General features: G+C 37.8%; 1 protein-coding gene across 1 annotated transcript in view; it reads left to right on the top strand.

The window, feature by feature from the left end:
* Positions 1-21,115, top strand: part of Gnaq (G protein subunit alpha q) — a 265,905-nt gene that overhangs the window by 209,657 nt on the left and 35,133 nt on the right. The window contains exons 4-5 of the mRNA XM_090329614.1: positions 3,124-3,252; positions 5,906-6,035. Coding sequence (XP_090185740.1) covers positions 3,124-3,252; positions 5,906-6,035 — 259 coding nt within the window. The remainder of the gene's footprint in view (positions 1-3,123; positions 3,253-5,905; positions 6,036-21,115) is intronic.

Consider the following 21,115-nt stretch of genomic DNA (forward strand, 5'->3'; position numbering starts at 1 on the left):
TAATTGATGCTGGGAATTTTTTTCAATTAAAAAGACCTTGACATGTAATGATGTCAAATTAAAGTATAAATTCAAGCATTAACTCAAAATTGTTAATTATGGACCATTGTTAAAATTAAGGTACAATTGGAATCCCTTTCTATATTCTAGACAGGAAAATACTTGAGCCACAGCCCCACTTCTGGTTTTGCTGGTGATTAATTGGAGAGAAGAGTATCATGGACTTTGCTACTTGTGTGGCCTTTGATATTGTCTCCTGTGTAGCTGGGATTACAGGTGTGAGTCCTGACACCCAGCCAATTTCTCTATTTTATATAGCTCTTTCCCTCCCTCATCTTGGTATAAACTACAAACAGGACTAGTGAATCTTAGTTCTACCATGGTCCCTAAAATGTAGTGTTGAACTTCAGATGATTCCAAGTTTTGATCATTGTAAGAAAGGAAATCTTATTGTTGTCTTCTTTCTCACTGAAAACTTTCTTTCTCAACAAGACCTTCTTTCTTCTGTTAAAAAGATTGTATCAGATAAGTTTGTGGTTTTGATATGATGTTATCTCTTCAGTTTGCTCTGGTTTACATGGAATTCCAAAGCCTGTAAACTCAACATTTATGAGTATGAAAAGGGAGTGCAGATTACATCATTCTGTGTCCAGGGCCTAAGGAAGGGCAGGAAGCAAATGGACTAAATGAAGTTATACCAACAATGCCTCTCTTTTTTGTGTTGCCTTGAAATTTGTCAGAGGCATTTCAGTTCTGGATTTTGTTCTTACATAATACAGACCAGTAATTATCCAGAAAGGTAATTACATAACAATGAGTAGCTTAACAATCTCTCCACTCCTTGTGTGCTCCCAAAGAGGGTATCGGACTTTCTATGGTCCCATAGTTTTAATTGAGATGACCAGGCCAGCAGCAAAGTGTTGGTAATCCAGCTGTGGACAAAACTAGTCATAGCCCTGACCATTGAGTGTGAGGGGTGTAACTAACTGAACAAATATATGTGGAAGATTCTGAGGTTTTTTTTTATTAAAGAATATATTAATGTTGATTTTTACATCACATTTTAAATGACAAGTTTAACAAACAAGTGTTCAAGAAGGGAATCTCTATTTACAATCACTGGGACTTAGTATTTAGAACTTAATCAAAATTAGGCTAAGGATTTGTATGACATAGAAACATATTAATTTATGAAATAAAACAGTCATCACATTATTAGTTATTGAATGTCTCAATGTATTGGAAAAAATTATTAAATCCTTAAGAGGAGATTGGAAAAAGGTGAGTATAAACAGCTAAACCTTCTGTTTCTAATAAGCCCTTAAACACGGCTTATCTCCTGTACAATTAAGGAAGTCCCTTGTATATCATTGCAGCTTCTGCTTCCTAACATCAGGAGAGAGCTACTGCCAGCCACTTGTTACAATATATTGCCTTGGAAATGTACCTGTGCCCATCACCATAGCAACACCCTGAGAATGACCTCAGCAGCCACTGAGAATCATTTCTACAAAACAAATTATGGCTATAATTAACTCTCTCAATTTACTTGGCAATATGAATTTGTTCAGGCCTTGGTGTTTCTTGTTATAAGATTAAATGGATGGAACCCATCCCCCATAGTCTACCAGTGTTTTTCATCAAAATATGAAATATTTCATTGAGAAGTACAATTCAGAGATTATTCTGTTTCCTGTTCTCAAAATGTGACAAGCGTTAACAAATGAGGACTCATTTGTCTGATCACACCAGAGCTCCATTTCTGAGGGAACAGAGTGGCTTTTCCCACCTAAACAAATGTGAAACACAGAAAGTACAAATGGAGGCAAATCTAAAAATAATGTTTATTCGGCAAGAGCTGTCATTTTACTAAATCAAAAATGTATGGAACATTTTCAAAGTCTATTCTCTTACTGTGAAATATATTGACATCTGAGCAATGAACAAATAAAATAGAACCTGGCAAGCAGTAAGTGCTCATTCGGTATAAGTAAGTGGGTGATTCTCTGTGAACAGCACTACCATCCAAAAGAACAAAGGAATGATGAAGAAGGAAAGTTCCTCCTAGAGACCTAGCTCACATTCAGTAACTAGTATCCTGGATTCATGAAGAGAAGCCACTAGCAGTTTTGTTTTGTTTTGTGTTTGCCAGTCCTGCCTTGAACTCAGGGCCTGAGCACTGTCCTTGGGCTTCCTCAAGGCTAGAGCTCTACCACTTGAGCCTCAGCCCCTGCTTTCAACTTTTTTCTATGTATGTGGTACCGAGGAACTGAACCCAGATCTTACCTGGTTATCTGATATATTGTATATATGTTTATTTGGTTATTTGAAATAGGATAGGGAAGGGGGGGGAAACAAGATGAGGGGAGGGGGTGTGTGGAGGGAAATGGGGACAAAAACATGAGAAAGGGTAGCGATGTTTGTGAAGTAAGGCACCTTTTCTCTGGTGAATATAATGTAACCCTTCTATTAATTACAATAAAAATATGTTTAAAAAGATATGATGGCTTTGAACATTTAGAATATCTGACTTCAGACCTTATTACTGTTATAAACTAAACTGGAAAGCCTGTGGCTTCAAAGTAATCATGAATGACCCAGGGTTTAGATAGACTTGAGAGCACATAATGCTGTTGTCTACTCTTTAGGGAATCAAAAAGATCATTCCAGGAAAATACTGATGTTAGAGGGAAGGGAAAAAAGTGGAGGGGGAGAAAGAACCTGACCTTGTATACTGCTTTATTATATGTTTATTTGTACGAATTAATGTATAAATAATTCAAACCTATTTGCTTTAAACTGCTGCTTTTGTAACCAGGCATAATAAACAAGTAGAGGGTAGGAGACCAATTTGAACTTCTTATTTTTCTTTTCTCTCTCTACCCTTTACTTTTTGCATGGGTTCTGATTAACAACAGTAAAAAAAAAAATGGAAATAGGGCAAGTTATGTAAGCCATGAATAGATACCATGCCTCTTGACTCTTTCTCTTTCCCAAACTTTTCTGTCACTTCCTGATGTTCTCTTATCCCTTCTCCACTGCTCTGTGGCTCATTTTTTTTCTCCCTTCCCATAGATTTGGAATGATAGTATCACTGACAATCTCATTGTGTCTTCCCTCTAGCTATCTGAATGACTTGGACCGCGTAGCTGACCCTTCTTACCTGCCTACGCAACAGGATGTGCTTAGAGTTCGAGTCCCCACCACAGGGATCATCGAATACCCCTTTGACTTACAAAGTGTCATTTTCAGGTAGTAACTGAGTCTGTAACACCTACTTCTTCGTACCTTTTATGCCTTGAGTACATTGAGTGAACTGTTTAAATAGATCATGTGTAAGATTTTAAACAGTATAGTCTGCCAGATGCTGGTGTCTAGCATCTGTAATCCTGGATGTTGAGGAGGCTGAGATCTAAGGATTCCAGTTCAGAGCTAGCCAGTGAAGGAAAATCCATTAGACTCTTATTTCCACCTGACCATTAAAATAAAAGGGGGGGGGGGGGTGGAGCTGTGGCTCAAAGTGATAGAGCTTTGAGCAAAAGACTGTAGAGAGAATACCCAGGCCTGAGTTCTAGTACCACAATCCACCACAAACCAAGAGTATTTAGGCTTTATATAATTTAGTTTCAATTTATGACACGAAGCAGTTAATGACATATTAATTTGCCAGTGGTGGAACAAAATCTGTTACTCACACATTGGTCTCAACTCTGTTTTCCAAATCACTTTTAACTATGAAGACCTTGCCTATTTAAGAACTGTATGTTATTTTATTGATAATAGAAAAAAAGGTTTTCAGAAGTTTTTATGGTATTTCTTCCATACTCTATGATACCAATGGAGAATTTCTTCGGTAGCAAAAAAAAATGTGGTGTTTTATATTCATGAAATAAATTTCTTAGAAATTTGTTTATTTGAAATATAGGTAATTAGTCTAAATTCTCAAAGCAAAATAGAAAGAAAATGTATTACCTCTATTTTCCCTGCTGCTGTTCTTTCTGTATAATACTTTGACAGGAATATTCCTTTTTTTGTAAGAGCATCCCAACAATACTGATAAACTTTTATTTAATCTTTTATTACACAATCCCTCGGTTGTGCTTTGAGTTATAATACAAACCATTTTGGGGAATTTAAGCCAGGTAGCTGTGTCTCTGACTTGAGGTAGAGTTGGGGACCCCACTTGTTGAGGAGGGATGTGTCTAATATCAGATTATGAGGCACTAGCTCATAACAGTTCATTCTACACAGCTCTACTTTGATGAATTAACCAAGGCTTCAGCATTCTTGGTCAGACCACTCTGTCAGTTTTTACTCTGATGATACACTGGACTTGTGATCAAATCTGGCTGTCATACTGCTAGAAAAGACACTGCCATTGAGAAGTTGACATTTTGGAAATATTTTCTTTACCCTGTTTTTTCCCCATGTAAAAAGTAGTTGCATTAGATGGCCCCAAGGTTCCTTGCAGCTCCAGCATATTGTATTACTTTTTTTTTACATTGTTTACAACTTTTTGCAACATTTATAACATGGAGATGGCCATATAATCATATTATAAAATGTCTTTAGGAAATGTATATCATTTCATGGGGATCTTCATATCCTCATTGCTTTGGAGTTAGTTATAAAGCCAGACTGCTACTACTTCTTTTTCATAGTTTTTGCATTATAATAATAATGACTTATATGTATAATTTTCTACTGGCATCAAAATCATCATGTTGAGCCTTAGCATGGCAGAATTTCATAGGATGAGAGTCTCATATGTGTAGTAGTAGTATTCACATGATGGCATTAGGGAAGGTCCAACATTTTAATTTCTTATCATCTAAGAATTTTAGTTTTCATATCCCTAGTATATAGGTTTCCCTGGATACACTGTTTCACTTTTTGAATCTCTTTTGTGCCTTTTGAAGTCTTTTATAAGCAACCCCCCGAAGATCTTAGGTTCTCAGTTGAGGTTTAATGTTTGGTGGCAAGAAAACACCTGGAGCAATTGTAATTTTCAACAAATGCTTAAAGAGGCCTGCTTTGAAGCATTTATACCGAAATCTCTCCTTTTCTGAATGTGTTCTTTCCTGTGACTGTTATATACATTTTAATCAAGATATAGGCTTAGCAGTTGTTGAGAAACATGGATTCACTATCCAGCAGTGCTAGATAAGTTCATGTGTACATGAGCACTCAGTTGTTTTTCCAATGTTCATGTCTGAGCAGTAATTCAGCTCAGAGGTGATGTGTTAAAAACAAGCACTGGAAGTAGTTCAGTTGATGGCCTTTGTGTGGTTTCTTAAAGCATGTTGACATTTTTGTAGCGAAATAGTGAGTTGGTTTGTTTTCAAGGCTAATTTTACCATGCTACCTGACATAGCTATACCTGTTCCAATTGATTACCAATATTGGGAGAGAAAAAAGAGCCCCAAATGGTTGATCTCCTGAGGAAAGAATAAATGGGGTTATGTTTGCCTTTGGTTGATTGATGCTTCATGTAGAAATTTGTAGCATCTTACATCATCTTCAAGAAACCCATAAGGATCTTTGCTTTGATTTTATTGAAAAAGACACTGAAGTTTCCCAAAATGTCATTCAGACTTAGCACAAATAAAACTCATTCTTGTTGACTTTTCAGTGCGTAAATACTGTTTTGCTCGACACAGATAAGGAATTGCTTACATAGCTATAACTTTCAGACACACCTGGTAACTTTCTCAAGAACAATGATGTATTATTACCTAGAATACCTTGACTTTCTGTTAGGTAGCAGAAAATTCTATGATATTGAAGGGGCATTGTCTTTCAACATATTGTTTTCCCCAAGTTGATAAGTAGTGCTATATTTGTATTGACATTTTAAAGTTTTTTTCTTTCTGTGTTATTAATAAAAGTATTGTTAACTTTGCAGAATGGTCGATGTAGGGGGCCAAAGGTCAGAGAGACGAAAATGGATACACTGCTTTGAAAATGTCACCTCTATCATGTTTCTAGTAGCGCTTAGCGAGTATGATCAAGTTCTTGTGGAGTCGGACAATGAGGTAAGTACTATTTGGACAGGAAATGGAGTATCACTTTATTGTGTAATAGAAATAAATTAGAAGAGGTAGGGTTGAGAAAATGGGGAAATAGACGTCATTCCATTTTTGACATTTGATTGTAAGATTTTGTTCATAATAAAAAAGATACATGGTACACTCCTGAGTAGTAAGCTTATCTGTCAGATGTATGAGGAGCTCTGAGTGTTTGGCTCTAATTAGATTCTATTTGATACAACACTAGGCAGAGGTTCTGAAAATGAAAGTAACATGGAAATCCCTGGCCTAATCATGGAATCATTTTCTAGCCTTCCTGCAGCAGAGAATTGGGAGTGTTGGAGTGAGTCACCCTGTTTTGCCTTGTTTTCATTTTGTTTAAATCATTGTTTGTGTGATGGGTGGGTCCCAAGAGTACTTAGAACCTCTTCTGGCAGATGTGGATAACCTTGCAGCTGGGCTCTAAGTCCGTTCATGGCAGAGTCACTAAGTGGATTCATGACACAGCCTTACTGCTCTTAGAGAATTCTATAGGCTCTTGCATAATTTATTCTCTACTTAGCTAGAAGAGAATGAAGAAGTATACTCAATATGCCTGTCTGTAGAACTGATTGAGTATTGTGATCTCTTCCCTGCTTCAGGGAAGCTTAACAGGTGTAAATATGGATTTAGAGAAGGGTAAAGCTGGAGGGTGAGTCAGAGTTGATGATGGAAGGTAATTAAGGGGTGTAGAAGACTGCCTTGAGGAAGAGTTCAGAATGTGCATGTGTGTGCTTGTCTTCATGTGCCTCAGAATAAAGATGCCATTGAGAATCTTGACATAGGCAGAGTGTACAGCCTGATGAACCAGGGAGTATTAAATATCCTTTCAGTGGGGTAGAAAATAAAAGAGAAGGAAGTTAGAAATTCCCAACAGCTGATTTAAATAGAGTTGGCATATTTTAACACTTCGTTTTTGAGATGTATAACAGTTCCTGGCTTCAAAACTCTTAGGCATAGCAGGAGCGGATCATGTCTATAACCCTAGCCACCTGGACAGTTGCGAACAGAAGGATAGTGGTTTAAGGGCAGCCTAGACAGAAAAGTCCACAAGATTCCTATCTCATCATAGAGAAAAGTTAGTCAAGGTAGCATACAGGATGATCTATTGAAATGATGGGAAGCCGAAAAATAGGTGGACTTCCGCTCATATGTGCCTCTAGGCAGGAAGTGAGAACCCATCTTTTAAATAAGTGAATCCAGGCAATCGTTGCTCATGCCAATAATCCTAGCTACTCAGGAGGCTAAGATCTGAGGATCGTGGTTCAAAGCCAGCCCAGGCAGCAAAATCTGTGAGACACTTGTCTCCAATTAACCACAAAAATCAAGAAACGGCACTGTGGCTCAAAGTGGTAGAGTGCTAGTCTTGAGCAGAATGCTTAGAGACACTCCAAGGGCCTGAATTCAAGTCCCACAACTGACAAAAACAGTTAACTTTTTGCTCTGAAGGACCTTAAAAAGATTGAATATGCTTTTTTTTTAAGAGGGAGGAGTTAATAAGACATGTGAGGGAACCAAATCCTTTATTACATAGATCCATCCTTTCTCTTCGTTGCTACCCATCCTTTCTCATTGCTGCTACCCAGTAAAATAAAATTTACATATGTCAACTACACAGAAGATGTATAAGCACTTGTAATTATATATCCTGTGTTTATAGCATAGCTAGAAGAAGGTAAGTGCAAATCAGTACATATTTTATGCAAGGTACAAGCATTAACTTTATAAAGAAATACATGTGATGATTTAATGTTAATCAGTTTATCACTTTAAAATGGTCAAAATGGAAAAGGAACTAGATTACTTAGCTCATCAGCTAAAGGTAAGGATATAAATCAGGCTCTTAATTTATTTAGACATTACAGATCATTCTATTTTTCACCTGATGATGCTAATAGAGGTGACACTTTAATAAATAGAAGTGTATTTTTTTAACCAGTCCTGGGTTTGAGCTCAGGGCCTGAGCACTGTCCTTGGGCTTTCTCAAGGCTAGAGCTCTACCACTTGAGTCTCAGCACCACTTCTGGCTTTTTTTCTATGGATATGGTTCTGAGGAATCAAACCCAGGTCTTTGTGCATGCTAGGCAAGCACTCTACCACTAGGCTAAACTCCCAGCCCTAAAAGTGTATTTTTTTTAACTCAAATACAGAATATTGCTTTGAATATTAAATGCCGTAATTTAAAATTTCCACAGTAATATACCATTTGATGTGTAGGTAACTTAGTACATCAAAATATTGCCCCACTTCTCATGATTCTTAAGGTGAGGTATAATGCCATAGACTTAACATAATAAAGCTATTATTTTTTTGGACCTTGAAATAACATGGAAAGTTTGAAAGCTTTGCTTATAATTCTGTGAGATAAAAGTCACATTCTCTATAGAGTTCTTTTCCTAGCTCTCAAAGTGTCGCTAATGGTAGAAAGTACTAGACATGATCTGAATTAATAAGCAAAAGCTGCATATTACTCCAGTCACCTCAGCCACAGCCCAGCACTGTTGACATTTGGTAGATACTTGCTACTGTTGGAATAGAGTTGTTCATTCTTATGTTTCCAAGTTATATTAGTATTTGATAATGCCACTGTATCTCCAGCTTCTTAAGCCCTTAAGGTCATTTAGAATAGAATTCTGGTTTCTGAAATTTCTTGGTTTGGGTGACAATGCTGAAATTCATCCTGAAACATTTTGTTCCTAGTTTTGAAATCTGATATTCATAACTTTAACTCAAAGCAGACTTGGATGTGCCTCCCTTAGTATATGCTTGGGAGAAAAACCTGGGAATGAATTCTGGGGGGGGGGGGGCTCTCTTTTTATCTTGGAGAGCAGTGGGGAATGCATTGCAAGCAAAAGCAGCTATGGAAATATTTTTTATTATTCTTTTTTATTTTGCTTTTAATATTTTCCAAACTTTATGTGTCATTCTTCACAACCACTTTTTTGTCTGTCCAGATTCTCAGCCTTTGTATTGTTTGGAGAATAGATTTCCTCTTTTGTCTCCAAATAAGGAAATATGTTGTCAAATAATGGGCAAGAGAAACCAAGGCTACAGAGCTGCATTGATTTGTGCATTTCCTTTTCTTTTGCTTTTCCCATGTTAGCATACCAGCAGAGCAAACAGTTCTGCTGAAATTCTTTCTTTGGTTCCTTATTTCAGAGCCCCTGAAAGCCCAGAGCTCACAATAAGGCAGACAACATAATGTATTTTAGTTTATCAGTGTTTATTCAAATACTGCCTTTTACTTTTATTTTTTTCTGGCTTTCTGTTTCATGAATATTTGAGTATTGATACAAAAGTACTTTCTCAGAAATTGCCTCAGACACAATCTTTCAGACCTCACTCTATATAGAATCTCAACGATTGACCCTTTTCTCCATTTTAAGATGTGAGCGTCTTGCTTTTTAATCCTCTTGAGATGATCATGTTGTTGAATTATGTTAAAGTTTTGTGGCAGTATCAAGATAGTTCTCACCCAAGCTTTTCTTTGACCAAGATGGATTTCTCAGCATGAGTTTAATTAACATTGAGCCTTCAAACCTGATTGTTGGAATTGCTCAATTGATAAAGTAAAAGGAAGAGCAGACATTTTTCATTCTTAGCACTTTATATGTCTTCAAAACTCAGTAAAGACATTTCTCATGTATTACAAAGACAAGGATTCAGGCTGTGGCCAAGACATGCAAACACCCTTTCCCACTTTCTAAGCTGTTGCTTTCCTTCTCCCTCTGTGTCTTCTGGAAGTTAGTGATGTGCCCAGAGGAAAAGCAACAGAGCTGTAACATAGCCAAGGGAATGCAAGAAGGGTGCAAGTCCTTCCCTTTCCAGGGGAATTAAAGTATTCCCCCTCTGTATTTCAACTCTTATTACATATATAGACAACAGTGGGCCAGCCGGACTCCCTTTAACCAGCAGTTCACGGTGCCTTTATCACTCATTTGATTTTGAACTCTCTTAAAACAAATAGTCCCAAATATGCATTTCCTTTGGATATTTCTCCTGTAGTGAATTTTAAAAAATGAAACCATTTTGAAGTCATTCGACTAGAACTGGAATCTGACCATTTTTTTTAAAAAGTGTGAAACTTGTACTTTGTTCTGCTCTAAAAACTCTGAGCAAGCTTTTGGGAATTTTCTCCAGATAACATTCAGTTTCAGGAATAACATGACTATAAACTGAGGAGAAATTTTTCCAACTCCAAAGCAAAGATCTGAAGGAAACCTACAAGTATTTAAAAATGTGAACTTAGATTAAAATAGCTAGTCTGTGATCACTAATTGGATTGACTTGAACCCTTTTCTATCAACTGTTAATCAGAATGTTCCCTTTGGTACACTTGGCTCTGATTCATGGCCTGATTAGCCAGGATATTCCTAAAAAGTACTTAACTTTTTTACCTAATCTCTTTCTCATTCCCACACCCTTTTGTTCTTTTTTAGTCACATATCCCTTTTCTCTACTCCTCTTCACACTTTTTAGTTCCCTGGCTTTCTGATTTCTTTACTATATGTATGTCTCTATCTCTGTTCTCTTGCCTTCTCTCCGGCCTGAAGAAAAATTCTTTTTAGATGCAACACTGGGCTTTGTATATGCTAGTAATCACCTTCATCACTAAGCTAGTCCCTCAATCCTTAGAATAATGTTTTCTGATCACCATATGTGTGTTTGAACCAAAGATGTACTTGTAGTGATTTTAAGGATATTGAACAGTAAATGTATCTATCTACCTTTTCTCCAATGGTTTATTTTGGCCTGTTTAATTGTACATTGAGACGGAAGTACACAATAAAAAAATGTACAGCACAGCTGAGGCAGAAGAATCAGGAGTTCAGTCAAGTCCAGCCTGGCTACATCGTGAGTTCCAGGTTAGCCTGGGCTACACAGTGAGTTCTTGTCTCAAACAAATAAAAACATTTATTATAAAGCAAACATTTGTATCTAATAATGTCAAAAAGTAGAATTTGACCAGGCCATCAGTGCTTCTTGGCATCTCTCCTCCATGATTACATCACATTAATTACCAAAGTAATCATTTTAGATGTAGGCCTCATTGTAGTTGTCTTCCTTTTCTTCTCTTCCTCCTCTTTCCTACCCTCCACCCTACCATTCCTGAAGACACCTTGAGCAGAGAGAGACCAATGTGGGAAACAGAGTAGGTTTGAAAAGCAGAATCTGTAGGGACAGAAGATCCAGCTATATGGGAAATAGAAAAGACGAAAACGGATTAAAAAATATAACAGCTTATTGAAGTAGACCCATAATACTACAAAATTCACCCTTTAAAATTTATCAGTGGATTTTACTATGTTCATAGGATTGAGCTGCCATCCCTACTATTTAGTTTTTGCATGTATACACATGTAATTTGTGTTTTGAAGGAGTTTTACAGTCACAGCACAATTGAGGAGACCATGCAAAGGTTGTTCCCACTTACATCCTGCCCCCTCCCAGGGATATCCTGAATTGGAGGGGTGTATTTGTTGCAAGCAGTGGATCCACATAGATATGTGTGCATCCGTGTCTATGAGAGATGCTGTTCTGCAACTTTGTTTTCAAGTAGTGCTTTTAGTTTCAGTAATTCTGGCTAGTAACCAGGTAATGCTGGCTTCATAGAGTAAGTAAGAAAATGTACTGTCTACTCCTGTTTTCTGGAAATTGTTCTAGGGCAATAATTTAATATCTTTGAGCTTTTTTATAACATTTACCAGGAAACCTATCTGAGCCTGAGTTTTTTTTTTCTTTTTTGTTCTGTTAGGCTAGCAATTGTTGATTCTTTCTCCTTTTCTGTAATAGACATGGACCTATTCAGATGATTTATTATGGGAGATTTGGAAGAATGTCTTTCCAGGAATTGTTTTATTCTACCCAGGTTATCAGAGTTGTGATTAATCATGGTCTTTCTCTAGTATCCCTTTAATGTTGGGGATATCCATGTGATGTTCTCTTTTTCCCTTTCTCTTACTAGTTATTTGTGTCTTCTTCCCTTTTTCCTTGGTCTTATTCCAGGCTTCTTGATTTTAAAAGTGGAATTTGATTTTTTTTTTTTTTTGGCAAGTCCTGGGGCTTGAGCACAGGGCCTGGGCACTGTCCTTGAGCTTTCTCAAGTCTAATACTCTACCACTTGAGCCACAGCACCATTTGTAGCTTTTTCTACATATGTGATACCAAGGAATTGAACCCAGGGCTTTGTGCATCTACTCTTATCACTAAGACACATTCCCAGACTGATTTTTTGTTTGTTTGTTTTTTTAGTTTTTTTGTTTTGCTTAATATTTCTTTATTCTGTTCTTTTTACCCCTGTTGAAGATTGAACCCAGGTCCCCAAGCATTCTTGCCAAGCACTCTACCACTGAGCTACATCCCAGTGCTTTTTTCTTCAAATATATTTTTCTTGGGCCGGGAGTTTGGCCTACCAGTAGAGTGCTTGCCTAGCATGTACAAAGACCAGGGTTAGATTCCTTGGTACTACATTCACAGAAAAAACTAGAAGTGGTGCTGTGGCTCAAGTGGTAGAGCTCTAACCTAAAGAAAGCTCAAGAACAATACTCGGGCCCTGAGCTCAAGCCCAGAACTGGATATATATGTATGTATGTATGTATGTATGTATGTATGTATGTATGTATGTATGTGTGTGTGTGTGTGTGTGTGTGTGTGTGTCTAGTTTCTTAAGACAGAAATAGACTTTTTTCAATCAAGAGCTTTTTATTTTTATTTTTTTAGCAGTCCTGGGGCTTGAAGTCAGGGCCTGAACACTGTAGACTTTCCTCAAGGCTAGTGCTCTACCACCTGAACCACAGCACCACTTCCAGATTTTTTTATGTATATGGTACTGAGGAACTGAACCTGGGTCTTTGTGCATGCTAGGCAAGCACTCTACCACTAGGCCAAATACCAGGTCTCAAGAATTTTTCTAATGTAGCTGCTCAGTGTTAGGAATTTCCCTCTAAGCACTACATTCTCAAAATCATAATGAGTTTTGTTCCATGTAGTTCAAAGCACTTCATAGTTTCTTTCTTTTACCCTTGTGTTCTATAGAAATGCCTTGTTTAATCTTTAAGTATCTCAAGATGATCTGACCAGTGCAAGTCTACACTCAAATAGTATTAAACTTGTTTAATAGCACAAGCATTTTATAGTAACAAATATTCTTAGAGCACAAGTATTTTATACTAACAAATATTCTTACTCTTCCCCCCATATCTTCTAGCATTGTGATAACATTTTATCATTGATTTTACTTAAATATATATATATATGAGGCTAATGCACTTGCTACAAGTGTATAAAAGCATATAAACATACATAATCAGATAAATAATTGTGATTATTTTGAACAGATAAATATTAATAAGAAAACTACAAGTTTCTGTTTGACTTTTACTTATTCTTGCTTTGTTCCTTTCTTAATGTAGATCTGAATTTCTAACCTATATCATTTTCCTTCTAGTGTTTCCTGTGGGACTGAAGTTGTAGATCAATAATAGAGTGCTTGCCTTCCTGCATGCACAAGGCCTCTGGTGCAAGCCCCAATACAAGTAAAAAATTTATACAGTGCATGACAGCAAATTATCCCCAGTTTTGTTTGATCTTTGGCATTCTGGAGTTACAATACTGCTGCGGGGCAGAACATATTCTTTATCCTATTTACTGTCTCTAAACTTCCTGACTTTGTCTGAAATTAATTTATGGAAAATTTCTCAGTCATTGCTGCTTCAAATATTTATTCTTTTCTCTTCTCTCCCTGGTATTCCAATTACACATGTGTTACAACTTTTATAGTTATCCCACAGTTCTTGACTAGTCTCATTTCCCCCCCACACACCTCACCCCAGGCCTTTTTTTTCTTTTTCAAAGAAAAATTTTAGAAGTTTCTGTTGATTTTTTTCCCAGACTCAGCAGTTCTTTCCTCAGTCTTCTTAATTCAAGGGTATAACTTCTGTTACAATGTATTTTTTGCCTCTGTCATTTACTTCTTATTCTTTTTTACTCATTCTCTGCTCTGTCTGGGATATCCCATTGTCTGCCAAAGCTGAGTGTGGTTGTGATGGTTGCTCTGTTTCTTCACACTGTTTCTTTGCTTAGTAAGATGTCTTGCCATTTCTTCTTGATAGTGTTCTTGGTAGAATATGACATGAAAGGATCTAACACATGGTGCTTTAGTAAAGTAATAAAGGCAAGAGAATGGAGACTTTCATCCTCTTGACCCTGTTCTTACAGACTGAGAATTGGTAAAGACTTCTCAGTCTTTCTCCCCTCTTACATGGGACAGGATGGCTAATGGGTTCTAAAGTTAGGTACAATAGCAACATTCTTCACCATGGAACTGGAGACACAATCGTGTTGGAGTAAGTGGTGATGAAAACCTTAACATCTAGTATTTTTATGGTACTTCTTCTCTGTTTAAGTACATTTAGGCCCACAAACACTTTACCACTGTGTTACCATTGCCTACGGTGTGCAGTGTGTGAGGTACCATATAGGTTTATTGCCTAGGAGCAGTGGCAGTCTCCTACAGCCTGTGTATGTTGCAGGCTCTACCACTTAGTTTATGTGACTACAGTCTCAGACCATACTCCCATCATTAAGAAATATATGACTGTTTTCTCCCCACTCATGAGAATGTCTAGAGTTTGTTGAAGTTGGTCGTTCCTCTCTGCCCAGATATTTTGGGCTCAAATAAACGCCCTGTAAGTGTCAATTCTGGTAAAAAAAAATAATAATAATTTCTCATAAGAACAAATGTTAAAATACACAGAACATGCCAATATATTGTAGAATATTTCTCATTACCTCCCAAGCTCAAAGAAGTCGTAGTTTTTTAATCCCCTTCTCTTCAGGTATTTATTATCCAGATCATATACAAATGGCTAAAGATTAAATTGAAATTATTACCTGGGGCCAGACTCAGATGGCTCACACCTATAATCTTAGCTATTCAAGAGGCTGAGAGACCTGGAGAATCTCATATCTATGGCAGCCCAGCCAGCAAGATTTTAACTCCCAAATAACCAGCAAAAGGTTGAGCTGGAAGCATGGCTCCAGTGGTAGAATGCCAACCAAGCAAGTAAATGTGAGTCCCTGAGTTTAAACATACAAAGGAAAACAGTTCCCAAGGATTATAGCAACAGCTGGAGCTGAGGATAATTAGTTTACAAGTTGGATAAAGAAATCTCAGCTAAAGGTTCGGGTTGTATCTTAATTGCTAACACCCAATATCACCAGAAGAAAACAGTTATCAGATAAATAAAATAAAGCTTTTTGAATAAAAGGAAACTTTTTCCCTCTGTTTTTCTTAATTGAGTTCATAATGATGGCGATACAGTGAATGAAGAAATAAGTACATATATTAGTCAAGGAAGCTTAGAAGTATTCGAAAACATCTGTTTTCTCCCAGTCTGCTGAAAATGTTTCCACACTGAGGCACCCTTTAGAAATAATATAAATTATAGAGATAATTGAAATAAGGAGACCATTTTATGAAGTCAAGATTTATCTTGTTCATCTTGGAACAAAAGAAAGCTCTGCATTAAAGATGGTCTTGTGAAAATGCTGTGGCTTGAATCCAGAGGAATCTGGACCACTTTGTTGGCCAAATTTAACCAGCTGTGTTCTTCCTTAATTTTTTTTCTTAAGAGAGTGACTTTCAGTAGGAAACCTACATTCTCTTAAACTCGAAATCATCGAACTGTAGTTTAGTTATTCTGTCCAGAATTTTTGTTGTTTTGTTTTCTTTTCTTTTGGCGATCATATTGGTGCTTGAACTCCATACCTGGGTTCTGTCATTGAACTTTTGCTCAAGGCTAGCATTCTACCACTGGAGCCACAGCTCCATTTCCAGCTTTTTGTGCTTAATTGGAGACAGAATTTCATGGGATTTTCCAGCCTGGGATGGCCTTAAACTTGAAGCCTCAGATCTCAGCTTCCTGAGTAGCTAAGATGATAGTCATCAACCCCTGGTATAGTTCCTGAGCTCTTCAGCTCAAGGCTACCGCCCTACCCTTGAGCCAAGCCCCACTCCCTATTTTCTAGACATTAATGGGAGATAGGAATCTCAGGTTCTTTTGTGTCAGGCTGGCCTTGAACCTTGATCCTCAGATCTCAAGCCTCCTGAGTTGCTAGGATTATAGATGTGAGCCACTGCACCGCTTGTTTATACTTTAATTTCTGTGCTTTTATCATGCTTTTGTGCTTGAAAAATACAAAATTCCTTATATTGTAACTAAAATCTCATTGTCTTTCCTGTTACCAGGGAGAATCAGCGCTCTGGTACTATCGAAGTACACTGAACACTAGGGGTTAATTTGTGACTGTCTTTGCTTCAAACTATTTGTAATTATTTCTTCTCAGTCTAGCAACCCAAAAGAAAAGGGAGTTCTGCTGTAGTGTAGTTTGGACCTATGGTTTGAGAGGTGGTCCCAGTGTGATGATGTTACGAGATGATAGAACCTTTTTAAGTCATGGACCCCTAGTTGGAGATGATCAGGTTACTGGGGAATTTCCCTCCAAAGAAAGCAATGCTGATCTCACAGAGTGAGTTAGTTCCTATAAGAGTGGGTCAGATATGTCCCATTTTGGACTTAGAACCACCAAAACTGGGCCAAGAAAATTACTTTAAACAAAAAGCAATGTAGCCTCTAGTATTTTGTTTGAGCAATGGAAAACTGATGAGTACATATTCCAGTTCCAAAAATTTACAATGTCAGTAGTGAGGGCTATAGTACTGAAGTTGTCTCTGCTTGTTAGCACTGACACTGGCCCAAGGTAGAATGTATGTTTAGAGGACCAGAGGACACGGCCAAGAGTTGCTTGAGAGAGAGAAATGTTGCCCACTGTTTTCCCATTGTGGGTTTCCACACATGAGGGAAGCTATTATTGCATTATGAATTTCACAGGATGGCTCATGAGCTGCATCTTTAGTGAGTTAAAATAGAATAGAATTTTCAAAGAACATCACAATCAGAAGCATTATTGTTGAATGAAACTTTTTCAGCAAACACATATTTATTAATAAATTGTATCTTTTGGTTTACAAGTCTATGCTGGGCAGTACCCACCTCCTTCCCTTCCCTCCTGCAAAACTGTTGGAGGTAGTGTAATCTTCACCCTATTCTCTGTGGAAATCTAGATATAATGAGAGGAAGAGTGAGTGGCAAACAAAGATAGGTCCACTTCCTCCTAGCCAGCAAAGGCTGGGGTTTTGCCTTGGTTTCACTTGAGGAGACTAGAAACCATTTGCTTCTTTCTTCTTTGTAACTCAAACAGCTCTAGCACAGCTTAAGAGCTGGCCTTTCACAAGGGTACAGCCCTGTGCATTGCTTATGGGGCCCTGCATTTGATTTATGCTTACTGTGTTAAAACTTTTTGAATAAGAGCCTCACATTTTCTCTCTTCCCTGGGGCCCTGCAGATTCTGTGGCCAGTACTGACCACAAAACACTACACTGAAGGACTCATAAAGAAACATTTTTTCCATACCCAGGGAGTAGTAGCCATCCTTAGTTCTTTCTGTGCTCCTGTGCTACATAACCCCTAAATTGTAGTGCATTTTTCACTTCGAACTTTGTTTCACCTGATGCCTCTTAGTTTTTATTCTCTTCTAAAAATGACATGATACATGCTCCTCCTGATTAATTTGTAGTGTGTTGATATATCCTGTAATTAGCAACTGATTTCTGTATCACTTACTCAATTGTACCAGGCTGATGTGTCCAATGAGAATGTTCAAAAACTAATTATTAAAACATGGGCAGTCCTAACTCACAGCTTAATGTGGGGCTCCATTTCTCCTATCCTTAGTGTCCCATATCTTAAAAATAGCCTGTCAGCTTATCAAAGGGAAAAGGGCAGTATAGAATCTCTAAAAGGGATTATACTCAGGTTATATGTTGATTACACTTAATTTCTGCAGTGTTGTTGATACCAAGGCTTCCCTCCACCTCTCAGCCTTGCCTGATGAGCTGGGAAAATAGGTGGACCCAACCATCCCCTCATCCTAAACCCACAAATTAAAACCTGTGAATAGATTTTTTTTTAAGAAGATACCTAAAAATCTTAAAGCACTTCAGTCTTTTCTTTGTGATGAAATTTCCAAGTTAGCTTGGTAAGAATCTCTTTGGCACCGAAACATCTAGTGTTTTTCTTTTGTTCTGTTATAATTCAGTTTTTATTAAAATGACCAGAGGCCCATGTTATGCTGTTCAGTTCCTCTCCCACTGAGTAGGGAGGAAAGTCTTGCCTAAAATCTTGCTCTGGGTCTTGTTAGACCAGGAGAAAAAGCTCCTAAAATATTGAAGCCATCTGGCTAAGTGACTCATTGCCTTGGAAAATCCGAAGCCAGCTCACATAAGAATAGAGCTGCTTCCAAAGGGAAAGACAAGAATGAAAAAAACACCACAGGGCAGAGGATCATTTTTGACAAAGGCCTGTTGTTGACACTCACAATAAGCTCCCTGTTTTGTTTTGTAGTCTGTCAAGCACTGGTCTTGGGAAGAGAAGCTTTACCTATCTTTCCAGTCAAAGGATATATTTTTAAGTGAAAACATAATCATACAAAAATTTTGTTATTAGCCAATAAATGGGTATTAATCATTAGATATTGTCTCTTATCTCACCCACAGAGGATACCTCTTAAAAAAGCTAAGGATAAATTCTAAACTTAGTCTGTATGTGTGTGTATGTGAAGACCCAGAAGTTACTTTTGAATTACCAGTATGTATCATAAGCACTTGTTATTATACTTGTTATTCTACTACCCAAATACATAATCCATGTTGATAGTCTGTCTCTTTATCTTTTATTCTAAGGAAAAGAGTAGGAGTTAATTAATTACAATCAATCTATGTTACGTTTATTCATGCAACATCTCCTCAGTAGGTGGAAATCACACAGGTTCTTGTTTAAGCTCCTTCCAGCTTTGGATAGAGTTCTATGAATGTTGGGTAGAGTTAATTTGCTTTCTCCAGAAGCTATGCCTCCTTCTCATCTTTCTCTACTGTTTGACAGATTGGTTCTCGTAACAGTTGCTGAACTGTTTAACAGAGTGCTGCCAGTAGAGTTAAGGGAGGAATGGCTCTGGTGCTTAACAGGCTGAACATGGCTGACCAAGATAAAGGATTCTTTGAACTAGCATTGTACCTAGTGATCATTAGAGGAAGTTTATCCAAGTTTATCCAGTCAGAAAACTCCCCTCAGAGCATTTGAAGGACCATGTTCAAGAGAAATCATCTTTATGATGGCAATTCCAAGAGTCTTAGACTTGGACCAATCCAAGACTACTCACTGAAGTCCTCCTGGGCTTAGGATTTCTTAGAGTACCACCCATAGAAAAGCTGTTTCTTTCCTCAAAAGTCTAGAGACAGTATTTCTTCACAAAACACTTCTTACAATGAAAGAATGCCTCAAAGAAAAAGTATATACTAGCTGGGCGCAGGTGGCTCATGCCTGTAATCCTTAGCTACTCAGGAGGCTGAGATCTGAGGATCAAGGTTCAAAGCCAGCCCAGGCACAAAAGGACTGGAAACTCTTATCTCCAATTAACCTCTATAAAACAGGAAGTGGTGCTGAGGCTCAAAGGGGTAGCAGTAGCCTGGAACTGGGACAATGCCCAGGCCCAGGAGTAGGGTGGTAGCCTAGGGACTGAAGAGCTTAGGGACAACGCACAAGCTGAGTTCAAGCCCCATGATCCCCCCCCAAAAAAAGTATATTCTGAAGTCTTATTTGCCATTAAACTTTACCGGTACTTTGTTGTCTTCAGTGACTATAGATGAGAGAAAAATTCCATGACAGGAAGGAGAACACCTGTAAACCCTTTAGACACATCCCAAGCTCAGTGCCTGCTCCATAGCATCTCGCCCAAGATACAAAGGTTAGATAAGAGTCTGAGTTGAAAAAAATTTAAAAAAATGTAAAAAAAAGAGTCTGAGTTGAATATCACATGACAGAAGACTCAAGGGCTAAATATTTGATAAACATCTTTCATCAGCCAAGCACAAGAAGTATCTTTCCAGATCACCAGGTCTAGCCATTTGTCAGAATTGAGGGAATGGAGACCTAAAGAGATGAGGGACAGCCAGGGTTATTCCCATTAACAACATCAGAAGAAGTGCCTACAATTCTAAAGTGACAGTTTTGTGTGGCAATTAAAAGCTTAATCTCTGTGGCTAGACTGTGTGGATTCATCTCACAGATCTGTTCCTGTCTGGCTATTTGACCTTGGAACTCTGAGAGCATCGGCTTATTCAACTAGTTTCATCTAGTAGCTTAACAGGCTGTTTTTCTGAAGCTTACAGGATAAGAACCACAACCTTAAAACGTGGAAGCTCAATGAATTCCCTACATTTAGAGGTTATTTAGGGGGGATACCTATGTAAGCAGGGGCTGATGGCGATAGGCAGGCAACCGTGTTTTGTTTTAGCAGTGCTGCAGTTTGAATTTAAGGCTTCACAACTTGTTAGGAATATACTCTTATCAGTTGAGATGTCCCTCTAGCCCTTTCCTCTCCTGGCTTGTGTGAGTGTCTTTGCTGTGGTTTTATTTGAGTTAGTATCTTACTTCTTGCCCAGTGGTTTGGACCAACATCCTCCTCTCTACGCTGGCTTGACAGGTCCATGAGATTAATTGAGATGGAATCTCATAAACTTTTTGCCCAAATTGGTCATCATCCTCTTGATTTCAGCCTCCCACATAGCTGAGGTGACAGGAGTTACTGGCCACTATCCCCAGCTAATTGATTGACATGGGGTGTGGTAGACATTTTCCCCTCACTGTCTCTTGATCTGTGCCTCCAGAGATGCTAGGATTACTGACATAAGCACATAGCACATAATGTTCCAGATTGTAAGGTTGAGCTGACGGTAAAGGTTTTATATATGAAATCCTAATTTAAGGGAGGGGAAAAAAGGAAATATTTGAAATGTAACTTATGCAACTTTATCATCTTAACCTTTTCTTAAAATTAAATGGTTATTAACCTTTTTGTTATTAAGAAGACTTAGTTATTTTGTTGTGTCTGCAGTACTGGTGTTTGAACTCTGGTCTTGGCCCTTGCTA

This window comes from Megascapheus bottae, chromosome 3 (assembly GCF_031878675.1).
Source record: "Megascapheus bottae isolate mThoBot1 chromosome 3, mThoBot2.hap1, whole genome shotgun sequence".
NCBI lineage: Eukaryota > Metazoa > Chordata > Mammalia > Rodentia > Geomyidae > Megascapheus > Megascapheus bottae.